The 25,145-nt window shown below is 42.6% G+C and overlaps 1 protein-coding gene across 2 annotated transcripts in view; it reads left to right on the top strand.

Moving 5' to 3' along the window:
* dscamb (Down syndrome cell adhesion molecule b) overlaps positions 1–16,537 on the top strand; it is a gene marked incomplete at both ends in the record, with an annotated part of 238,455 nt that extends 221,918 nt beyond the window's left edge. The window contains 6 exons of one of the 2 annotated variants that reach the window (XM_080429643.1): positions 145–260; positions 930–1,079; positions 5,636–5,836; positions 7,225–7,527; positions 15,975–16,312; positions 16,439–16,537. In XM_080429643.1, coding sequence (XP_080285769.1) covers positions 145–260; positions 930–1,079; positions 5,636–5,836; positions 7,225–7,527; positions 15,975–16,312; positions 16,439–16,537 — 1,207 coding nt within the window. Of the gene's footprint in view, positions 1–144; positions 261–929; positions 1,095–5,635; positions 5,837–7,224; positions 7,528–15,974; positions 16,313–16,438 lie in introns of both variants that reach the window. The other variant, XM_080429642.1, reaches the window with a different exon arrangement.
* Positions 16,538–25,145: the final 8,608 nt, after the last annotated feature.

The raw sequence follows: 25,145 nt of genomic DNA, 5'->3' as shown, positions 1-25,145 counted from the left end.
ATACAGCCCCCTCTTGCCCTCTTAGAATTACTTATCAAATTTAATGGTATTGTTTGCATTTTTTTTTGCTTAATGCGATGCAAAGCTCATGCAGCTGAGTCACAAAATGAGTTGTTTTTTTTCCATTGATCTCGCTCCCCCCAGTAAGAACACGCGTACGCCGGACACCGTCAACAAGCAGCAGCAGACTTTGAGAATGCACATCGACATCCCCCGCGCACAGCTCCTCATCGAGGAGAGGGATACCATGGAGACAATCGGTGAGTGTGAACCGAAGGCCCCCGGCCCACGGCTCATTGCTTTTTCTCTGTTGCTCTTTTAGTTCAGTTAAGCACTTTAATCACCGGCGCCCCAATTTTTGGGGCATGTCATTATACAGGCACTAATAGGCTAAATCGATAAATCGTTGGCTGTCGGGGCAGAAACCTCCATATTCTCCATATCTAAACTTTTTCTGTTTTTTTCCCGTAAATAAACGGCCTACTATACTTGATCATACAACAGCGTCACACAAAAGCACCAAAAGTAGCAGATCTGCAAGCTCAAAACATGGCTTGAAACGCGGCTTGAAACGGCGTGTTTTGAGCTTGCAGATCTGTTACTTTTGCAATTTTTGAATTTTAATCCTGAAAAGGAACAGTTTTGGACAGACTTGCTATTTTAATTAATTATTAAATTAGAACGATCTTTTAGGTTTTTTTTGTGAAGTGTTTTTAACATCACTGTTATACACTGTTCTTTTAAACTTGGTCGTCATTTCCTTCTCTGCTTTTTCTTCTTGTTTTCTTGGCTCTCGATGATTTGTTCTTTCTTTCTTTCTTCCTTTCTTCCTTCGTTCTTCCCCTCCTTTCTTTGTACCATCATCTCCTTCTCTCCCTCTCTCCCTCCCTCCCTCCTCCCTCCTCCTCCATTCCCTCCCTCCCCTGTAGACGACCGGTCCACCGTGTTGCTAACAGACAATGACTTTGGTGAGCCCCAGAAGCAGAAGTCGTCCACAGTGACCCACACAGTCCACTACCAGTCTCTGTCCCAGGCCACCGGACCACTGGTGGACGTGTCCGATGCCAGGCCTGGAACCAGTGAGTCCCACCACCGTCAGTGCTCTATTATTTACTCTATCTATACTATTAACACTTCTACTAACACTACAGAGCCCGACCCATAGAGCAGTTTGGAGTAGTGCTCAGATATTTATTTTACTTAAGCAAAGGTGGAAATACCACAATGGGGAAATGCTCTGTTACAAGTAAAAGGCCTGTGTTCAAAATGTTACTTGAGTAAAAGTACAAAAGTATTGGCATCAAAATATACTTAAAAGTATACCAAAAGTAAAAGTACTGAATTGTTAGAAAATAGCAGATCTACGATCGGCTATTTTCAAATAGCCTATGTATAAAATAGGGCTGAAGTGGTTAATGTATGTTTTATAACATACATTATAATAATTAATTTGATAATTAATTAATACAAATTGTATCTATCAAAAAAGTTATTTGTATTTGCTTGTAAGTTAAAATGTTCTCAAATAGAAACTTTAATCAAATCCATGTTTTTTCAAATGGATTAGAAGATGTTCCTCTTTTTGACAAAATATCAGCCAAAACATATGGGTGGTCTAGGAATCTCCAAAATGGGGATCGGCATCGGACCCAAAAAGCTGGCATGGGTCGGGTTTAAACACTTGTTCTACTAACACCACTGTTATCCCTCTGAAACCAACCGCTGTCACACTGTCACTGCTTATGGATGTAACAATGTTTTCCTATATAGCCTACTCTATGACTCATTTTCTTCATTGGGTTTCTCCACAAGCCAGAGTCTTACTTGCTGTACGTAACTCCTCTAGCAGTTTCCTACAGCAGCGATTATATATTGCTGCTGTAATATATATATTTTCAAGTGGGCCCTGATCCAGAAAAGGTTGGGAACTACAGTGCCACAGTATATGCACTGTGCATTTTCTAGATGTATGACATTGGAATAGGAAATGAACTCAGCAGTGTTAAAAAAATCACACCCAGTGTGAAGAGAGTGGTGCCTTTCATGAGGTCATTTTTACTCATGTTAAGTACTTTAAAATGTTTGTACAGATTTGTACGTGTTTTTACTCATTTTAACATCTTTTAAGTATTTTTACGCATTTTAAGTATTTTTACTCATTTAAAGTATTTTTACTCAGTTTAGGAACTTTAAAGTGTCTTTACTAATATTGAAGTATTTTTACTCATTTTAAGTATTTTTACTCATTTTAAGTATTTTTACTCATTTTAAGTATTTTTACTCAAAAGTGGTGTGTGTGTGTACTGTACGGTACTGTACTGTACTGTACTGTACCTGTACCTGTACTGTACTGTACTGTACTGTACCTCTACCTGTACTGTACGTACTGTACTGTACTGTACGGTCTGTACTGTACTGTACTGTACGTACTGTACTGTACTGTACTGTACTGTACTGTACTGTACTGTACTGTACGGTCTGTACTGTACTGTACTGTACTGTACTGTACTGTACTGTGCGGTCTGTACTGTACTGTACCTCTACCAGTACCTGTACTGTACTGTACTGTACTGTACTGTGCGGTCTGTACTGTACTGTACCTCTACCAGTACCTGTACTGTACTGTACTGTACTGTACTGTACTGTACTGTACGTACTGTACTGTACTGTACGTACTGTACTGTACTGTACTGTACTGTACGGTCTGTACTGTACTGTACCTGTACCTGTATGGTTGCATCTTTGTGTTGCAATCAGCCGCAGCTGTTGAGGCTGTGCTCAAACATACAGAGAGGCCGTGCTCATACGGACACACGGACACACGGACACACACACAGACGGACACCAGGACAAAGTCAAGCGTAGGAGTGGTTGGCACCACTCAAAAACAAACTCCACTAATAGCATTTCATTGGCCATTCATCTGAACGACAAGCTACAGTAGGCAAATAGTTTCTCAACCTGTCTCAGCTTTAATATAAGTCTGAATAGTGAATACAGACCCTCTAGCTGTGTGAGTGTGGACATCAGGGTTATTATTATTGAGTCTTTGCAAAAAACTAAATTTATAACAAAGTGAAACTGTATTGTGTGTCTACAAAACTAAAACAGACTAAAATCATAGAGCAGTAGTTTTCCACCTTTTTCATATCAAGGTCCATTATTTATTCGGCATTTGAGCCACGGAACCACCGTTTGATGAGATTTAGCCTCTCAGACCCAAAACTGGAGCCCCCTCAAGGACCACTGGTGGAGAACCACTGTCATAGAGGAAATATCTTTAGTTTTTAGCCTATCAATATTTCATACTTAAGTATTTTTGATATTTTTGGGGCCTTTCTTGATAGCACACAGTAGAGAGAGACAAGACACAGGGAGAGAGAGACAGGCAGTGAAACGCAGCAAAAGTCACCGGGCTCTGGAATGGCATTACAGTAGAGCCTATAATGCGCCTTAACCGCTAGGCCAGCGGCGCCCTTTTATTTTTATAACTTTCAAGAATTAAAACTAAACTAAACTAGCAAACCAAAAATAACTAATAATAAATAAATACAAAATAATTATAATAATTCTAAACTATAATAACCTTGGTGGACAGACTGGACACACAGTGGACCCTGAAGCAGCCTATCTCTACTGGTCAGGGGGTCCAGGTTCAGTGGAGCAGAACTGATGAAGAATGGTCATCTATCTGGCTCCTCATGGCCCTGTTCCAGCTGAATGCTTATACTGTACAAACCTCCTTCATTTCAACCAACCTCAGTTTGATACGCTTTAGGCCAGTGTTTCCCAAACCCATTTTTAGTGTACAAACATTAGGCACATACCAGAACGTGCACCCACAAACCCATACATAGACACATACACGCACGCACGCACGCACGCACACACACACACACACACACACACACACACACACACATACTGTACACATGCACATACACACATGGAGAGACTATTGGCTCATTTAGCCTGGCCACTGGAGCTTGAACCCAATTTGCTGAGCTTTCTCTCTCTCTCTCTCTCTCTCTCTCTCTCTCTCTCTCTCTCTCTCTCTCTCTCTCTCTCTCTCTCTCTCTCTCTCTCTCTCGCCTGTTGGCCACACACTTCCATCCCTCCATCATTCTCTCCCTCCCTCCCTCCCTCCCTCCCATCTCCCTACCTCTCCATCTCTCCATCATTCCCTTCTCTATCCCTCCACCCCTCCCATTTCCCAGTGGTGGAAGATATTTTACTTGAGTAAAAGTATCAATACCACCATGTAGAAATACAAGTAAAGGTCCGTTATTTAAAATGCACTTGAGTAAAAGTGCAAAAGTATTAAAGGATCAAAATATACTTAGAGTGTAATGTACTCATTATGCAGAATGTCCCATTTTGCAAGTTTCCAGAATGTATAAAAATCCTTTGAAAATAGCAGATCTACAAGCTCACAACACATTGCAAAGTGACACGTTGTGAGCTAGTAGATCTGGAAATACCCCAGTAAAGCAAAAAATGCATCACAATGGTACTCAAGTTAAAGTATTGGAAATTGGAAATACTCAAGTAAAGTACAAATACCTCAAATTTGTACTTAAGTACAGTACTTAAGTAAATGTACTTAGTTACTTTCCACCACTGCTTTCCACCACTGCCATCTCCCTACCTCTCCACCTCTCAATCATTCTCTCCCTCTATCCCTCCCCCCTCCCTCACATCTCTCTCTACCTCTCCATCCCTCAGTCCTCTCAGTCCCCAGTGATGAAATGACGATACTCTCTGACCTACTACCATTACAGTGCTATTCTCCTCTGGTCAGATCTAATCAGAGCCCATTCTAAAGGAGCCATGCAGCCAGCGTTGTGATGGGGCTCATTGGTGCATAGAACATCAGCATGTCTGGGTCAGGCTGAATTGGATGCTATTTTTGGCGGCTGTATTGAGGCCTTTGACGAATGATAAATGTCATACCTTGGTGCCACAGGGTCTTGATGCTATATAATGCTATTTCACACAGTATATACGTATACACACACACACACACACGCACACGCACACGCACACGCACACACACACACACACACACACACGCACACACGTATGTATAAGCTATTCATGTTGTGTACAAAGAAGAATTTGGAGCTGATGGGACGGTCTTACATGTGATTGGTGCATGTACAGTATCTTGTTAATGTTCACATCTTTAATGCTTGAAGATCAATATTATTGTCAGTGAAGAGATTCTACACTGGGGGTCGATTAGTCACCCCATGGAGACTTGAATTCATGGATATTGTTTTGTTTTTGTCGCATTCCTGCCGGCAGCGGTTCCGGTAGGAGACACAAGAGTCTCCTTTGTGTCTCCTACCGGAACCGCTGCCTACTAGTCCACTGGTCATCAAATTATTGGCTTAGGAATGCGACAAAAACAAAAACAATATCCATGAATTCAAGTCTCCATGAGGTGACTAATCGATAGAAAAAGAATAATGTGTTGGGTGAACTATCCCTTTAATTTACAAAAAAACACAAAAAGTTAGAATCTGGAGATAGAGGTTTCATGCCTGACAGCGACGATATGGGGTTTAAGTGGTGAATCACTGTTTCTGACAAAGCCTCTCTAAATGTTTCACCCCCCCCCCACCACCACCAGACCCTACTGCCAGACGCACTGCCAAAGCCGGTCCTGCCGCGGCCCGTAGCCGCTACGCTAGCCAGTGGACCCTCAACCGTCCCCATCCTACCAGCTCGTCACACACCCTCACCACTGACTGGAGGCTGCCCACACCACGGGCCACCGGCTCTGTGGACAAAGAGAGTGACAGCTACAGTGTCAGCCCCTCACAGGACACAGGTATTTTATAAAGAGAGTGGTTCTCAAAGTGGGGCCCGGGGACCCCCAGGGGTCCTTGGGGGGGGGGTACCAGGGGGTCCCCAGCTAAATTAGTTAATATCGCGTCACAATCATTTCAACCACTTTAACCATACTTTATTCTTTGGCTATTCAAAAACTAGCAGATATACATAGCGCCGAGTGCCAGGGACGTTTCGTCAACATAAATATTAAAATAAATGTTTTTCACAGGCGATCGGGTGAACTTGTCGATCGGCTATTGTCGAATAGCTGAACATTTTAAAAGTGTTTAAACTTGTTCCTCATTTAGCTGTGGACCCCCTGGAACCCCCCTCAAGAACCCCACTTTGAGAGCCAGTGGTATAAGTAATGAAGATAAAAATCAAATGCTGCCTGGAAGCTAATCTCTGCATTCGTTGAGATGTACAGTGCTTGCTATTGCACTATTCTAAATCTGGATATAGTTTAATTTACAATAACATTCATAATTGTGTTAGTTGTTGTTGGGGCATATGTGGCGGCCATTTTGTTTACCGGCTCTGGTTCCACAAATAGAAAGCCCATTCATTCAGCCCTCAAAAAAGGCAACGTTACAAGTTGTAACTTCGCATTTTTTGCGGTTTTCACCAGGAGCCTGGCCGGCTTGTTTCCAGGCTTAAAATAATTAGTATAAATATTTTCGGAAATCTCTATGGGCTGAATGAACAGGCTTTCTATCCGTGAAACCATAGCCGGTAAAGAAAATGGCCGCCACTGCTATGCTCTATATCCTGGACCCTGGCGCTTTACCACTGTACTACAGCATCAGTGTTGATTTTGACAGTTTTGATTTAGTTTTAGTCATAGTCTTTTGAATAAATTCCATTTAGTTTTAGTCATATTTTAGTCATCTGAAATGTTTTAGTTTTTGTCTAGTTTTAGTCGACTAAATATCATAAGATTATAGTCGACTAAATCTACAGTTGATTTAGTCGACTAAAATGTATTTCGGCGGTGCCTTGATGGCGTCGTAATGGCTGATTCTACACTTGGTTGCATGCTGAAAATAGCCGATCTACACAACACGTCGCAGCACGACGCGTTGTGAGCTTGTAGATCTGCCATTTTCAGAGTGCAAGACCTGAGCGCAGCCAAACATAAAATGACTTGTCTTTTAGTTCTACTGGATCTCTTCTCCACTAGTCCCTCACTAACATTTTAGTCTAGTTTTTATTTGTTGACGAAATTGTCAATATATTTAGTCTTAGTTTTAGTCGTTGTAGCTTAGTTTTTATCTAATTTTCGTCAGTGAAAAAAAGGTAGTCGTCGAACAATTTTCGTCATAGTTTTAGTCGACGTAATCAACACTGTACGGCATCACTGAATCCCATAATCATGTGTTTTGGCAGACCGAGCGCGGAGCAGCATGGTGTCCACGGAGAGCGCCTCCTCCACCTACGAGGAGCTGGCCCGGGCCTACGAGCACGCCAAGATGGAGGAGCAGCTCCGCCACGCCAAGTTCACCATCACAGAGTGCTTCATCTCCGACACGTCGTCGGAGCAGATGACGGCGGGGACCAACGACTACACCGACAGCCTGACCTCCAGCACGCCGTCCGAGTCGGGCATCTGCCGCTTCACCGCCTCCCCGCCCAAACCTCAGGACGTCAGCCGGGTCATGAACATGGCCGCGCCCAAGGCACACAGACCCGGTGAGCAGCACATCATACAGACATTTTTTTGTTGTTGATATTTTTTAGATATTTAACCCATTAAGACCGGGAACGCATCTGTGTAATTCTTTAGATTTCTTTGGCTATTCAAAAATAGCAGATCTACAAGCTCATAGCGCGGCACGAAGTGATGTAGATCAGCATCAAGACCCTGATGAGCTTGTAGATGCTTTCTTTTTTTTATCGTGAAATTTGTGCAATTCTTTGAATATATATATTTTTTCAAGCGAACATCTTTAACTTGAATCTTTGCTCCTGGAACAAAATATTTTCAGATGGGGGTCCGTGGCCAAATACATTATAATTTTGGGGGTCCTTGACGTGAAAAGGTTTGAGCACCACTGATATATAGCAACATACGTTTTTTCAAAAAACTGTTAGGATTTAGAATCTCCAGAAGCAAAGATTCGAGGTACAAATGTTCGCCTTAAAAAATAAATCTTCAAAGATTTGCAAAAATGTTCACGATTTTTCAAAAATAGCAGATCTACAAGCTCATAGCGCGGCACTCAGCCAAATAAATCGTAAAATGACACAGATGCGTTCCCGGTCTAAATTTGTTACGATATTTTTGGGGGCTCTTCTGCCTTTATTTGATAGTACAGTGGAGATTGACAGGAAACGGGGAAAGAGTCGGGGAGTGACACACACCAAGGTCCACCGAGCTACGGAATCGAAGTCATGGATATTTTTTGTTTTTTGTCACATTCCTAAGCCAATAATTTGATAACCGGCAGCGGTTCCGGTAGAAGACACAAAGAGTCTCCTTTGTGTCTTCTACCGGAACCGCTGCCTACCGGTCCGCATTTCATCAAATTATTGTCTTAGGAATGCAACAAAAACGACTAATCGATAGAAAAAAAGTTATGTTTTGGGTGAACTATCCCTTTAACCACTTAAACCCTATACTTGGTTCAACGGAGTCCATCAGGGCTCTATACTCGTACCTTTCCTGGTTTCACTCTACAGTACATTAAATATCTTCGCTGAACGCTTTGTGAACTTGTAGATCTATTTTCTGTCAAGGTTTTCTCCCAGAATACGGATGCTGGGGTTTTCAGTGGTTGAGTGTGTGATGGATACAGAAAAATAATCTGAATCACTATGGAGTTGTTTGCTTACTTCCACATTAGACATTATTACACAACCATTATAAGAGATCTTCTTTGGCTGTCTGTCAAAAATGATTGCACTTTTTTTTAAAGTGTACTTAATAACTTACAGTAAGTCCTTACTTGGCAAAATGTTGTCTTTATTACACCAGATGCACTTCGCTTAATTATTTATTTTCTCCAGCATGAATATATAGTTTACAGTACAACTCAAAAGCTGATGTTTTTTTTGTCGTGCATTTCATTAAGAAGTTAAACCTTTTTTTTTGTTTTATTTAGAATACAGTAAGCTGGCTCCACTAAGGTCCCTTAAGGCCAAGGCACACTCAGCAAAACTGAGAAGCAATATTGGACTCCTGACAAACTAGAGAAAACACACAAATTAGATCAGATTTGTTTGCTTGTTTGTTTTAAACAAAATGGCAAGAGAAGAGAATATTGCTCTGGCGTCTGTCGCCACCTGACAAGTGAAGAAATGGATTCATGAATTAATGAGGTGCCAGGGGAATAAAATGCCTTCATTCAGGTCCTGAATAACCTGCGCGCACACACACACACACACACACACACACACACTAATCTAGTATATGCTCACAAAGCGTGCATCTGTGAGATTATAGATATTTTTGGTGTGCGTACAAGATAAGTGTTGTTAAAATGTTTCAAAAGTATTTTTTCAAGATGTTTTAAAAATAGCAGATCTACAAGCTGAGAACATGCGCTATGAGCTTGTAGATTGGCTATTTTCCAATGACTAACGTATAAAATAGGGTTAAAGATAATGGTTAAACAGATTTTGATGCTACAGTATATTAACTCATTTTGCTGGGGACCCCCTGGATCGAGGACCCCCCCACTCAAGGGCGCCTGGGGGTCATTGAGAACCACTGCTGTGCTGTACAGTGCACCTGGCTGCAGATAATAGTATTAACACAACCCCACCAGACAAATAAGACCGTAATCCATCATGAAAACATAAGACTTTGCTCCAAGCAGAACCCCCCCCCCCCCCCCCCCAGGTCCTTCCCACAGCAGCAGAGCCCCCACCTCCCCGGGTGGGGATGCTCTAAAAGTTTCATAGTCTAGATTTACCGCCCGGCCAAAAAAAAAAAAAAAAAACACATTACACATTACAACATCATCAATAAAAATGGTAAGATATGGATTCTCCGATAACAGCCCCCAGGTGCACTCTTAATCTGTGAAGAAGAAAATGTTATTAAAAGGGATGAATTCCAGCGGCGTGTTTTAGCTGGCGTGTGCACTTTGAGGAAGTGATCTGTGCGGTCCTTTTTTTTTTTTCTTACCTCGCCTGACCCGCGGTGCTCGTCAGCCCCGGCTGTGCGGATTGATTACACCGTCTGGCACGGAGCACACACCCGCACTGCTGACCACACACTGAGAGTACAACCACACCAGAAACCTCTTATCTACATAATATTTACACGTTAAATGAACGTTAAAACGAGCTTGGAAAAGTAACGGTTTTGGGCATGTGAGGTTTCCACCCCGACAGAGACGACTTGTTAATTGCTAGACACACACACACACACACACACACACACACACACACACACAGGTACACGCAGGCATGCACATACTCACTCACACACACACGCACACACACATGCACACACACAAACTCTCTCGGCTCAGGTAAATGCCTCCTGTCCTGTCGTGATACAATGTGGTGTCTGGGTCATGGATGGCTTCGCAGGAGGTGTCTGGCCTGCAGGTGTGTGTGTGTGTGTGTGTGTGGTGTGTGTGTGTGTGTGTGTGTGTGTGTGTGTGTGTGTGTGTGTGTGTGTGTGTGTGTGTGTGTGTGTCTGTGTGTGTGTGTGTGTGTGTGTGTGTGTGTGTGTGTGTGTGTGTGTGTGTGTGTGTGTGTGTGTGTGTGTGTGTGTGTGTGTGTGTGATACGTGATACCTGAGCTCTAGCCAACAGCCAGCAGGCGATCAGAGCGTGCGTCTAAAGTTTCGGTGCTCATTATCACATACACACAGGCCAAATGGGGGCAAACAGAGGCTATCTGTCAACCTGATCGCCAGCCATTGTCACCCTATACAAAACAGCATTTTGCTGCCACAATGGAGGGCATTCAGTGTAAATATCAGCGTGGTACAAGTATTAGCGAGAGCGTTGGCCACTGGTGTCACTTACCATGAGCCATGGATTGCACGCAAGTCGTGTTGTTTCCTGTTTCCTGTTGCGGTCAACATTGTAACATCACATGAAGGAAGCTATAGGCTGACCTGAAGTGGCCGTCGGGCAGAAACCTCTTATGTCCATATTCTAACCTTTTGAACGTTTTTTTTCGTAAATTAACGCCCTATTTGATCATACTAGAGCGTCACACAGAAGCATCAAAAGTAGCAGATCCACAATTTCAAAGCACGGCGCGAAGCGACACGTTTTGAGCTTGTGGATCTGCTACTTTTGAATTTGAATCCTGAAAAGTAACCGTTTTGGACGTATGAGGTTTCCACCCGACAGAGACGTTGTGTTTTTTGTAGGAAGAGTTTAGGTTACATAATTATGTAAAGAAACAGTTATGGCTATAGATGATTTCACCCCACAAATGATCCCCTGCATATAAAACACAAGTGTACCCCTTCTGGTCAACATTTACACTCTCAGAGTCAAGTAGGATTTATCAGTGTAGGTAGTACTAGGTACCTTATGGTATCTGTTGTTCCAAAGAAGAACCATAACCCAGTTGAATCAGAGCAGTCTGACGGACATCTAACCGCTGACCTCATCCTCACCCTCATCTCTGTCTCTATTACCGTCACCATGACCTGTGCTGACCTCTCCTATCCATCACTATGGTCATAACACATGCGCTAGACACAGGGGGGTTGATTCTCTCTCATTTCCTTTCCACTCTTTCTCCATACACAGTCTCTGTTCTCTCACACTCTTTTTACTCTCTCTCTCTCTCTCTCTCTGTCTCTCTCTGTCTCTCTTTCTCACTTTCTCTATCACACTTTCACAATGTCTTTCTTTCTTTCCTCTCTGTCACCTATCCGTCACACGGGGCAGTAAACAGGGAGGGGGATAGCCTCTTTTTCCCTTTCTGTCAATCACTCCCTCCATCGCCTGGTCTCTCTTTGTCTCTCCTTTTAGCTCCTGTGACCCCAGCCTAAACTGGCAGAGAGGGTAACAGCTTCTGACCCCGTACGCTTCTCTCTCCATGTGTCTCTCATGGGATACCAGATCCATTTGACCTGTTGTAAATATCTCATCCCATCACTGTGTTCCCCCTGAATGCTTTTGCCTGTAAACTTTTACACGAGCGCTGGAGCAACAGTGGGATACGACCATAAAGATGCCATTTGTTATGTGCATGTGTTTGGATGACTAATATCAGATGACCCTTGGACCTTGTGGGGCTAAGGGTCTGAGGGTCACTAAAAACTAGGTGTTTAGCAGGATTAGCAGGATGTAGCTGTGCACACTTCTGAAGAACAACGCACGAGGCCTCGTGGGCCTTGTGGCTCGTGTGGTGGGCCTTTTATCTTGTGTGGTGGGCCTTTTGGCTCGTGTGGTGGGCCTTGTGGCTCGTGTGGTGGGCCTTGTGGCTCGTGTGGTGGGCCTTTTGGCTCGTGTGGTGGGCCTCGTGGTTCGTGTGGTGGGCCTCGTGGTTCGTGTGGTGGGCCTCGTGGCTCGTGTGGTGCTTCCGAGCGAGTCGCTAGGCGGGCGAGTGTCCGCACGAGCAGCCGATCTGCCGATGGCCTTGGTTGTGGGTGTGGACAAGCGTGCCGTCCGAGTTGCACGCCAATAGGGTTGGAATCAGTTATAATCTATTTCAAAATTGCGCATAGTACTTGGAATGTTGATATGAAACATACCTCAACATTCAATTTAGAACACTTTGTGTGACGCAGGACGTATAATAATAATAATGATAATAATAATAAACTTTATTTGTATAGCACCTTTCATTACATGAAATGCAGCTCAAAGTGCTTTACAGAGCAAGAATACAACTACAGAAAAAGTACAACTAATTTAACAATAAAGAAAAAAAGAAGAAAAGCAAAAGCATAAAACAACATTAAAAGAAAAGAAAAAAAGGCAGTGAATCAGGCAAAACAGTGAGGACATGCATAACAACACAGAGATCTAAAAATCAACTAAAAGCAAGAGTAAGACTTAAGCAGTTAGTATATAAGCGGCGAAATACTAATCATTTTGAGAATCCTGTTTCCGATGTACAAACAAAATGGCTGCCGTGTGAATATGATTAATAGACAGCCGCGATTGAGAATATGAAAACATCACCCTTTACAAGAGCGCAGACTGAGTTAATGGCACAATCCACACATACTACACATGTACACCCACACACTTGTACACCCACACACACACATACGCACACACTGAGATTAATAGCATGGCATATACTGTAGACTTGCCATCGTATTATGAATACATGCACTGTCCCATTACACCGCGATCTGCAATTTACAGGCTGATGGATTTTTAGAAATGAATTCCTAATAAGCTTCCATAGAAACACTTAAATCTATATTTAATTCAATTAACGCTGCTTGCCATTCATCATCTCCGCTGCCGCTAATCAGGTTTATTATAACGCACTGTAAATTATTCATGGCCTCCAATGATCCCGACCATTTCAGCCTCAAGGTCGCGTGTCGGAATGATTCTGCAGAGACAGGCATATCTGTACGATCATTAAGAACAGTGTGTGTGTGTGTGTGTGTGTGTGTGTGTGTGTGTGTGTGTGTGTGTGTGTGTGTGTGTGTGTGTGTGTGTGTGTGTGTGTGTGTGTGTGTGTGTGTGTGTGTGTGTGTGTGTGTGTGTGTGTGTGTGTGTGGTGTGTGTGTGTGTGTGTGTGTGTGTGTGTGTGTGTGTGTGTGTCAATGGTACAGTATGTGCACATGGGTTAATTGTGTGTCTGGCGCGTTGGCATAGTGTCACATTCCCCCGTTTCTGTTGGGTGGAAACCTCATGTGTCCGAAACTGTTACTTTTCAGGATTCTAATTCAAAAACAGCAAAAGTAGCAGATCTACAAACTCGAAACGCAACGCTTCGAGCGTGTGTGTGTGTGTGTGGGTGTGTGTGTGTGGAACACAGAGTAGAATAGTTACAGCCTGCTGATCTCAGCGCCCCCCCCCCTGAAAGATTTATGTTCCAGTGTTGTTGGAACTGTACAGAGGACTCCTCTGCTAATCAAGTGTTCAATCTCCTGAAGCACACCCTGCTGCCTCTGGTAACCTGACCGCCCTCTTTATGTGAGGAGCAGCTCACTAACTCTGTGAAACCACTTTCAACATGGTGTCACTTTTCACATTTCAAATGGTTTCGCAACATTTCACAAGATGTCAGCCTGCTGCTGATCTCAGCGGCTGAAATGTTTAAAAAAAAACTTTCAACAAATTGCAAAATAAAAATAAAAATAAAAGGATATTAAATTATATATATAATATATTACATTTTCAAACAATTTCAAACAATTTCACTAAATAGCTAAAACGCTTATCTACTCAACACGTTGCATCGTGACACGTTACAAGCTTGTAGATCAGCTATTTTCATTATGTGGTTATATGGTACTAGAGGTTTGGCGTCGCACCGCCAATCCGACTGATATGACCATATATGGAGATCTCTGTATCTATCAGTCCTTGTCCCTTTTATGCCCATATATATGGAGATCGCTGATGTCATCAGTATCTGAGTCTTGGTCTGGTGACATGAGCGTCAGAGGTCCGCCCGCCGGCCGGCCAGTCCTCCCTTAAGCCAATTTTAATATAGGATAATAATGGTTAAATGTAATCCAATTACAAATGGCAGTATCATCAACCCATTCAACCAAATCAAAATGTCTCTCTCTCCCTCCTCCCTCGTGCTCTCTCTCTCCCTCTCATACTCATATTATTCAGCAGCACTTCATACAATTGCTTCAAGCCAGGCGGAGAAGCCTTTTAAATACGGTGCTCTCATTAAGTATAGCTGTATTAAATCTGACTTGGTTTATCTCGGCTCACAGGTTGCCAAATCTTCCGGCTCCGAATGAAGCTCATTCTCATCCTGTACGATTAAACCACAGGCGTGGTGGAGAGTTAAAGAATTTGCACACCACCAACGCAGGCCTGTTCCATGTGATAGCCCCATGAGAAACGGAGAGACGCTTGAATGGGAATTAGATAACAGATTAGGAAGATGTACTGTAATCCGCCCCTGAGCGTTCCTGTAGGAATGAAAAATGATAACATTATTAAAGGAAAGAATCCTCATGGAATCTCTAACTTAATATGATAGTGGAAGATTAGATTATATAGTTGAACATCCTATATATTCTGTTCCATAATCATGCAGTACATATTCTGAGGAGATGTGGCCCTGACGAAGCATGCAGAATATAATATATGATGATGAATGATATAAATCAATAGCCTATATCACTATCCCAGTGCATAGAGGTGTGAAATAATGTAAAAGTATGAATTATGAGCCTGTATTACTTTCTGGTGCTGTTATCTAGGGTATTCAAACCGTTGGTGTCGTGGGACACGAGTAAAAGATTAGCCAATTCTTGAAATTAGAATGAATTAAGAGTGCATTTCTGCACACACAGGCACACAAAAGCACAGTGTGTGTGTGTGTGTGTGTGTGTGTGTGTGTGTGTGTGTGTGTGTGTGTGTGTGTGTGTGTGTGTGTGTGTGTGTGTGTGTGTGTGTGTGTGTGTGAGTGTGTGTGTGCCTATAAGTCATCTACAGTATGTGACTTAGGCAATCATGAGTAAAAAACTAATTTAGCCTAAGTCATGTTTATCTGCCTGTATTTATATCTGCCTCTCCTAACACTGCTGATTCATTCTGCCTTATTGACAATGTTCTCAGCCTATCAGAAGCCTTGTTACATTCAAAAATATTTTCAAGTCAAAAAGACTTCGGCACTTCCTGCCTAAGTCATTTTGGAATGTAACAAGCGTTCTGATTGGCTTGCGGCATAGGCAATAAGGCACAATGATGCAGCAGTGTTAGGAGAGTAGAGCTAGGCAAAAAAAAACATTTGAAAATAGCAGATCTACAAGCTCACAAAGCTTGTACATTTGCTATTTCTGAACATTTTTGAAAAATCGTGAAAGTGTGTGATCTTCTCTTCTGGGGGTCCTTTGCACAAAACATTTTCAGATGGGGGGTCCGCGGCCAAACACATATGATTTTGGGGGTCCTTGGCACGAAAATGTTTGAGAACTACTGATTTAGAAGGCGTTTGTAGAACGGGCCTCAGGTCCTCATGGGTTTAACTAACCGTTGCATGATGTGTGTGTGACTCCTCAGGAGGAGAGCTGGTCCACCTGCCTCCTTACCTCCGCATGGACTTCCTGCTGAACCGTGGCGTGCCAGCAGCGGCCCGAGGCGGAGGCAGCAGCAATGGCGGAGCCGTAGGAGGAAGCGGTGGTGCTGCTGCTGCTGGTGCTACTGGGGAGACGGGAGGAGGAGGAGGAGGAGGAGCCATGGGCCAGACCTGCCTGGAGCCCCAGAGGAGCCGCACCCTGAAGAGGCCCCCTCCGATGGAGCCCACCCCCATGGAGGTGCCCTCGCCCCGGGAGGTGCAGCAGTGGCAACCGGGGACCGCCTCCACCCTGCCCCACAGAGAGCCCCGGGAGAGGGGAGAGGCCCGGGGCGAGGTCCGAGGAGGAGAGGTCCGAGGAGGAGAAGCCAGGGGAGGAGAAGCCAGGGGAGGAGGAGGAGACGCCCGGGGGGGAGAGGGCCCCGCCTCGGGGGACCTGGCCCAAGCACAGGCTGCCAAGCTCAGCACCTCACAGGAGTCCCTGCTGGACTCCAGAGGACACCTGAAACAGAGCAACAACCCCTATGCCAAGTCCTACACCCTGGTATAACACTGAGACGAAGCCACTGGAGACTGCTGCTGACACTGGACTACTGCAGATACATACAACACTGTCCCAGGACGGACAAGAGGAGGCACACGTAGGCTACAGTACCACACACCACGGATGTTGGACGGACGGACAGTTTTTTCCACAACAGCTGATGTTGTATATAGATCTGTTTCCCATGTGCATCTGAACCTGGATGCTATACTTTCTTTCCTTTTTCTTTCTTTCTTCCTTCCTTTCTTTACTTCTTTCTTACTTTCTTTCTTTCCTTCTCTTTCCTTCTTTCCTTCTCTTTCCTTCTTTCTCTCTCTCTCTCTGCCCCCCCACCCCCCCCCCCCTCTCTCTCTCTCTCTCTCTCTCTCTCTCTCTCTCTCTCTCTCTCACTCACTCCGTTGTGTTCACACTCTTTGCATCCCCCCCCTTCCTCTTCTTCTCCTGGCTGTCTGATGAAGTTTTTTCTCACAGTTTTTATTTTCTACTCGAGTATTCTTTTATGCTAAAGTGACAACATTATGAAGATTGCCAAAATGATTTATTTAAAAATTTGAGAAAGAGAAAAAAATACTATTGAATTTATATCGGATATAATTATAGTCATTATTATTATTATATAAAAATAGAAAAATATATTAAAAAAAAAAAAAAAAAGACAACGAAAAAACAAAAAGGAAATGAGGACTGTGGAGCTAAATGGGAGAACGTTGCTTTCTTAATTTATTTTTACTTTATTGTCGCAGTGTGATGAAATCTGTGATTGGGTAACTGAGGGGCCAATGGAAGCGGAGGACAGAGGAGCCTGATACGACCGCCAATGCCGACCAATCGTAACGTTTTTTTTTCCAACCTTTCCAAACGACTGCATGGCGACTGATCAAATGACAATTATAAGGAATGGCTGGAAATCCAAATGAAAAAAAGAGATGTTTTTTTGTCACACTATGAAATTATACAATGTGAATATATATAAAGAGATCACTTTTATTTGTGGATATTACAGGGAAAATGATTTGGTTAATAAAGTCCTTAGTCATGTTTGCACACATCTGAGTTTGATTGAGAGTATTTAAACCTGTCATTCCCCTCCCCCTCTCCTCACATCCTTCACAGTCCATCTTCTTGTCCATCTTACTCTCACCTGAATTATTACAATCTCTCCTAATTCACGGTAGGGCTGCAACTATTAATTATTTATAGACTAATTGAATAATTGAGAGCGGTGTAGCCGCTCCTATAAGTGGGGTTGGGGTCGCTGTACTGTGATTGGCTGATAAGTATTCATACCCTTTGCTCAGTACTGTGATTGGCTAGCGAGACGCATGATGAAATTCATAACCTGTACTGTGATTGGCTGATAAGTATTCAGACCCTTTGCTCAGTACTGTGATTGGCTAGCGAGACGCATGATGAAATTCATAACCTATAAATAGCACCACGCACTTAAAAAAAATCACGTTTTTTTTTAAAGTGAGCTTCCATCACTGTGATGACCATTGACCACTGTTCTAAATAACACCGCTCACTTCACACTGGGTGTGATTTTTGGGCGGTGTAGCCGCCCCTATAAGTGGGGTTGGGACACCTCATAAGTACACCCTTTGCTGTACTGTGATTGGCTCATAATTAGTACACCCCTAGCATTAGTACACCCCTAGCTGTACTGTGATTGGCTGACTATTGGATGACTCTATTCAGCACTGTGATTGGCTAGCGAGACACATGATGAAATTAATTAACCTATAAATAGGACTATGCACTTTAAGTGAGCTTCCATCACTGTGATGACCACTGTGATGACCACACCGCCCACTTCCCACTGGGTGTGATTTTTTACAATATATATATAATATACGTATATACTGTATATATATGTATACGTATATGCTTTACTTTATACATACGTACGTACGTATGTATAAAGTATCGAGGTGAAAGGATTCTAATAGATTTTTTAAAATTCGACTAAATCAATTAATCTGATTACGGTAACCATTTATGCCCTGTGTTATAGCTCGGTGCCACACAGAAATAGCTAAAATAGCTGATCTACAACCTCACAATGTGCCACATAGGGTTTAGGGTTTAAGTGGATAATCTCTAGTGCACAATCCGTTGTCCCATTATCCCATGTGACGAGTCCAACACCTGTGGTACTCCAAGCAACACAGGCTACATGTAGTGTATCGGTCCTATTTTATTTCCATAACTCAGCGGTTTTCCCACTTTTTGTGCCAAGGCGCACCAATGGGCAAGTCAAAATCTCAAGGCATGTCGACGCATTGTGGGCAAACAGATCTGCTCCTATTTATTTTTATAGTATATTAAAGAATAATTATACAAGAGTGTTTGTATATTGCAATAATAATGTATGGTTGGTTGTCACTTGTCACAAAATTCCAAGGCACATCTGAACTTGTCTCACGGCACACCATTTTGGGAACCACTGCTCTAACTATTTCACATTACTTTGCCTGTGTAACAGAACCTCCAGTATTGTGACTTGACTTATCTGAATGCAAGCCACTATGATCAGGTCATTTGTATCCAGTTACAGACATTTTTGTCTTCTACATAGATCTATGGGGTATACCCAATACTTTTGACCCTATCAGCTATAAGTGCAGTCAGAGGTTGTACTGACAATACGAAGTAGAACGCGGGACTAAATTTAGCACTGAACAAAAGGTTATTGATTAAGCATCCGTTCTGGAGCTCTTAAGCGTTACCTTATTCCAATGAGACGACTTCATTGCAGGTCAGGGGCATCATTTAGGGTCCCAGGGGATGGCAATTGCCACCCCCTAGGGTAGTGTTTCTCAACGGGGGCGGAACAGCCCCCCAGGGGGCGTACAGAGAAGTTCAGGGGCGCTGGAAGCTATTTTATTTAAAGGTGGGCACTGAGGTGCTCTTGGGCGGGCAGTAGTTTAATATCAAATGCACATTTTCTTCATTTCATCCTAGACTGTTTTTCATCAACACTGCAGTCAAATGAGGCGTGGTTTCTGAATTGTGTGTCGTTGTACGTTTTTTATTAGGATGATGATGGAATATTGGCTAGTTTTGTAAGTGTTGAATGGGGTTTGTACAGGTGGAAGCATGTCTGCCTAATGTATACTCCGTTGTACGACGGTATTACTTGCCAGGGAAAAAAACAAAACAAAACATCTACAAGCCAACAACTTGTCACGGTGCTACACATTGTTGGCATTTAGATATGACTTGGCCTGACAGCCCTGTTATGATACTGACATGACACTGACATGATACTGAAATGATACTGACATGATACTGACATAATGCTGACATAATACTGACAGGATACTGACAGGATACTGACCATGAAACTGACCATGAAACTGACCATGATACTGACCATGAAACTAACCATGATACTGACCATGATACTGACCATGATACTGACATGATACTGACCATGATACTGATATGATACTGACAGGATACTGACATGATACTGACCATGATACTGACATGATACTTACATGATACTGTCATGATACTGACATAATACTGACATGATACTGACATGATACTGACCATGATACTGACATGATACTGACCATGATACTGACATGATACTGACCATGATACTGACCATGATACTGACATGATACTGACATGATACTGACCATGATATTGACATGATAATGACCATGAAACTGACCATGAAACTGACCATGATACTGACCATGAAACTAACCATGATACTGACCATGATACTGACATGATACTGACCATGATACTGACATGATACTGACATGATACTGACATGATACTGACCATGATACTTACATGATACTGTCATGATACTGACATAATACTGACATGATACTGACATGACACTGACCATGATACTGACATGATACTGACCATGATACTGACCATACATAATACTGGCATGATACTGACATGATACTGACCATGATATTGACATGATACTGACCATGACACTGACCATGATCCTGGCAATGCTACTGAAATAATGCTGACATAATACTGACCATGATACTGACATGATACTCACATGATACTCACATGATACTGACCATTATACTGACATGATACGAACCATGATGCTGACACGATACTGGCTAATAATTACATAATAATCACATACAGTACTAACAGTCCAGCTTAATGTCAAATTTGATATTTGGAAATGGATTAGATGTTTTCTAAATTATATAAGCAACACAATACACAATAAAACATAAAGCATTTTAATTGGATGTAGGGGACGGTAAGGGACCTTGATATTTGATAGGGGGCAATGGCTCTAAAAGGATTGAGAAACACTGCCCTAGAGTTTGCATTTAACCTCAAATTCAGTAATTTTATGTTTAGGTTTTTTCCTCCCTTTTTTGTTTAGATTGATCTGATTTTATATCAGAATCAGAATCAGAATCAGTTTTATTGTCACATCACAGGTTTACAAGGTAAAGAAGTGGGTGAAATTCGTTTTTGTACATCGTTCCCATCGCAACGTTAATTTCCATAGAAAGAAGAGGGGGGGGGGGAGAAGAAGAGGGCTGGGGGGCAAGTGGGAAGGAGATCAAAACAAGAGAGCAACAGAAGGCCAGACAAGTTATCTACATATTTACAAAGTACCTGAGATAATAAAAAACTAAGGTGCCTGAGCTTATATCTGCATTCTATCAAATTGTTTGACAGTCTATGATCTCAGTCCCTGCCCATCCATCTACATGTGACAAGTGACACACATGTATGTTATAGACACGTTTTCTTTCAACCTTTCAACCATTTCTTTTAAATGGCAAAAAATAGCCGATCTAGTAGATCGGCTATTTTGTGGATACTTTTTTGCCACCCCCTAGTCAGGTCCATGTGGAACTTCAAAAGCTGTTACAAAACAGTGTCACCTTCTCAGTGTGCTAGTAGTGTGTCTCTGTTTTGGACAACAAATGGCGCTGTGCAGTCATTAAATTGTGTGAAATAATGAGAAATAAGCCCTTGCTTTACTGGGTTGAAATAGGTGGTTCAGCACCAAAACGTTTTAGAGGTTTTTTCTAAGCCAAAAAGGGCAGTTTCAACCCATGGAAAAGTTCTCCCGTCTGTGTCTTCCATTATCAGCAGTACACTCCAGTGACCCCACCAGAGCATGGTGAATTATTGATCAGCATAGATCAGGTTAACATTGTCACTCAGAAATAGGGATGAGAGATTTAAGCAGGAGGGCACACACACTTATGCAGCCAAGCACGCACGCGCACACACACACACACACACACACACACACACACACACACACACACACACACACGCGCACACGCACACGCACACGCACACACGCACATGCACACACGCGCGCGCACGCACGCAAGCACACATGAAAGTTGTGCTGACTTTCAAGGGAAAGTCAGCACAACTCAAATGCAGATCTGGGTGTTTTCTATCAAACAACTGTAAACAGGTAAGCACCATAGAAAACAGGTAAGCACCAATAGTAGGCACCATAGAAGACAGGTAAGCACCATATTCTATGGTACTTCCTGTGGTGCTTCCCTGTCTTCTATGGTGCTTCCTATGGTGCCTACCTGTTTCTATGGTGCTTACTATGGTGCTTACCTGTTTTCTATGGTACTTCCTATGGTGCTTCCCTGTCATCTATGCCATCTATGACCATGAAGACAGAGAATTAAGCACCATAGGAAGGACCACAGATGACAGAGAAGCACTATAGGAAGCACCAGGAAGCACCATAGAAGACAGAGAAGCACCATAGAAGACAGAGAAGCACCATAGAAGACAGAGAAGCACCATAGAAGACAGAGAAGCACCATAGAAGACAAAGAAGCACCATAGAAGGCTGAATATTATTTTGTGGGATTTCTGTATTTGTGTGGCAGTACACTGTACCACAGAGAGACAAGAATGTCGAAAGGGAGGCCGACATGCAACAAAATAAAGACTTCAATTCAAACGCATGGCCTCACCACCAGTACACTACACCTTAGAGTACTGGTCTACCAGGGGAACACATTAATTTCCTTGTTCCAAAGGTTTCAAATAAGTAAATTACACTGGAGGTTACTGTAAACTTGCTTTGTGTGAATGAATGATGTGTGTGAAGCCCCCTCAGTGATCCATGCCAGCTTAATGAAGATAGATGCCCCACCTGTGCACAGAGAATTCTTCATGACAGCGCGGTCATCTTTGTACATTAGCCGGCAAAGATTTGAGTCCTACTGTGCAGCTCCCCTCCTGGCTGCAGGCCCATTATCTCGCTTCCCACAGCGCAAAACGGAGAGAGACGAGGCAGGGACAGAACACAGGGAGCAAAGAAAGAGAGGAGATTGGGCAAACGTCAAAAATCTAATAATATATATTAAAGAGAGATGGCCTTCCCATGTGAGAAGGTAGTATGGTTGTGAATTCCACATCGAGCTGTCTTATCTGAAATATGTCACTCTGATTAGTTAGACTGGAGCCTTATAACCACTTAAGCCCTGTTTTATTCTTTTAAATGTAAAAGTCTATGTGATGTGATCTGTTGTGAGGTTGTAGATCTGCTATTCTTGCATTTTTGGGGGAAATAATCTGAAAGTCTTTGACACGCCCCAAATAGGGACACCTAGGGTTAAAGTAATGAATCTGCTTTTCCAGATCTTGACATATAAGGTCATGGTGTGTGCGTGTACTGTGCATGCATGTGTGCGTGCGTGTGTATCAGTGGTGTAAAGTAACTACAGTAAGTACATTTACTCAAGTACTGTACTTAAGTACATTTTTTAGGTATTTTTACTTTACTGGAGTATTTCCAAATTTCTGTACTTTTACTTCCACTCCACTACATCTCAGAGGCAAATATTGTACTTTTACTCCACTACAATTATTTGAAAACTTTAGTTACACATTACTTTGTAGATTTTGATTATTATTACAAGACATACAGTAAACACTTCAGCCCTATATACATTTGGGGCATTTGAAAATAGCCGATCTACAAGCTCACAATGTGTCGCCATGTGACGCATTGTGAGCTTGTAGATCTGCTATTTTCAAATGATGTTTTTTGAAAACTTGTGAAATGGGACATTCTGTATAATGACTACATTTTGATGCCGATACTTTTACTCAAGTACATTTTGAATTCCGGACTTTTACTTGTAATGGAGCATTTCTACATTGCAGTATTGATACTTTTACTCAAGTACAAAATGTGAGTACTTTTTCCACCACTGCGTGTGTGCCACTGTGCGTGCATGTGTACATGCGTGCATGCGTGTGCGCGTGCGTGCGTGTGTGTGTGTGTGTGTGTACCATTGCATGACATGCATTGTCGGTGTGTGTGGAGTAGGTTAGAGAGACCTCCCTACTGGGTTCCGTAATGAGGTGCCAGCAGACTTGGCAGGAGGACGGGTGGGGCAATTTGGAGCACATGAAACGGAAGGACTTTCCCCCAGAGATCATCTAACGCTTCAACAATCAGTCGCAGCCTCAAGAGCAACCTTTCCCTGTTACCTTGACGTTGTTGCTCTCTCTCTCTCTCTCTCTCTCTCTCTCTCTCTCTGTACTCACACTCACCCCAATATCTCAATTCTCAAATTACATTTTTGCTCTAGCCAATTTGCTAATTCCCCTTTTCTTTTTTCTTATTGTCCTGATTCTCTCTATCTTGTTCTGTCATTTTCTGTCTCTTGTCTTCTCATTCTTTCTCACTCGTTCTCTATTGTTCTCTCTATTGTTCTCTCTCTCTCTCTCTCTCTCTCTCTCTCTCTCTCTCTCTCTCTCTCTCTCTCTCTCTCTCTCTCTCTCTCTCTCTCTCTCTCTCTCTCTCTCTCTCTCTCTCTCTCTCTCTCTCTCTCTCAGATCACTATTGATCCGTTGTCTTTTTTTGTCTTATCTTCAGTAACAGACTTGTAACGGTGCTGAAATGATATTTCTGACAAGAAACGGTATCCCCTGAGCTTTCCCTGTCAACATAGAAAAGCACTGGGCTAGTTAGGCCTAGTAAGACTGAACTCCCTGCAGCGCCTGTGGTTGTATTATACAGCTCCAAGGTGTGTAACTGTATGTCTGTCAAGCAGGGTGCTGCTGAAAAAGAGCATTCATGCTTATTAGCGAACCCACCCATGGTAAACAAAGGTAATAAAACAAAACCAAAAATCATCACTTTACTACCCCTTTTGAGTAATCCAGTGAGCTACATTAATCAAAACGAGCTGTGAATCATCTGTAACAGATTACATTTGCAACTTCATCCCTGCCTGGAAATATTGATTTCTATGAGGCTTTGCAGAGCCTCGACTGACAGCCATATCCATTGTTTGTTTATTTATATTAATTATTTGTACTTTCAATTAGTTCATACCTAATTGCTGTCAATACATTTATCAAGGGGCCATGTTATGGTGGGTCAGTGCAATGTTTTTATTGGTCATAGATAATTGGACATATATTTGCTGAAATCCATTTATTAAATGCTTTGTATCCCTACACAATGTGGAATTGTCTTTTGATCTGCATAAGCATAACGTATAACAGCGCAGCTAATATAACGTATAACAGCGCAGATATAGGTGGAAAAAGGCTCTGAGTTACAAAAATATACATCTTCTTTTTACCTTTATTT

This window comes from Gymnoscopelus braueri, assembly GCF_963280865.1.
Source record: "Gymnoscopelus braueri genome assembly, chromosome: 5".
Classification (NCBI taxonomy): domain Eukaryota; kingdom Metazoa; phylum Chordata; class Actinopteri; order Myctophiformes; family Myctophidae; genus Gymnoscopelus; species Gymnoscopelus braueri.
Note: the sequence above shows the minus strand (reverse complement) of the source record. Positions and strands in the feature narration are given on the sequence as shown.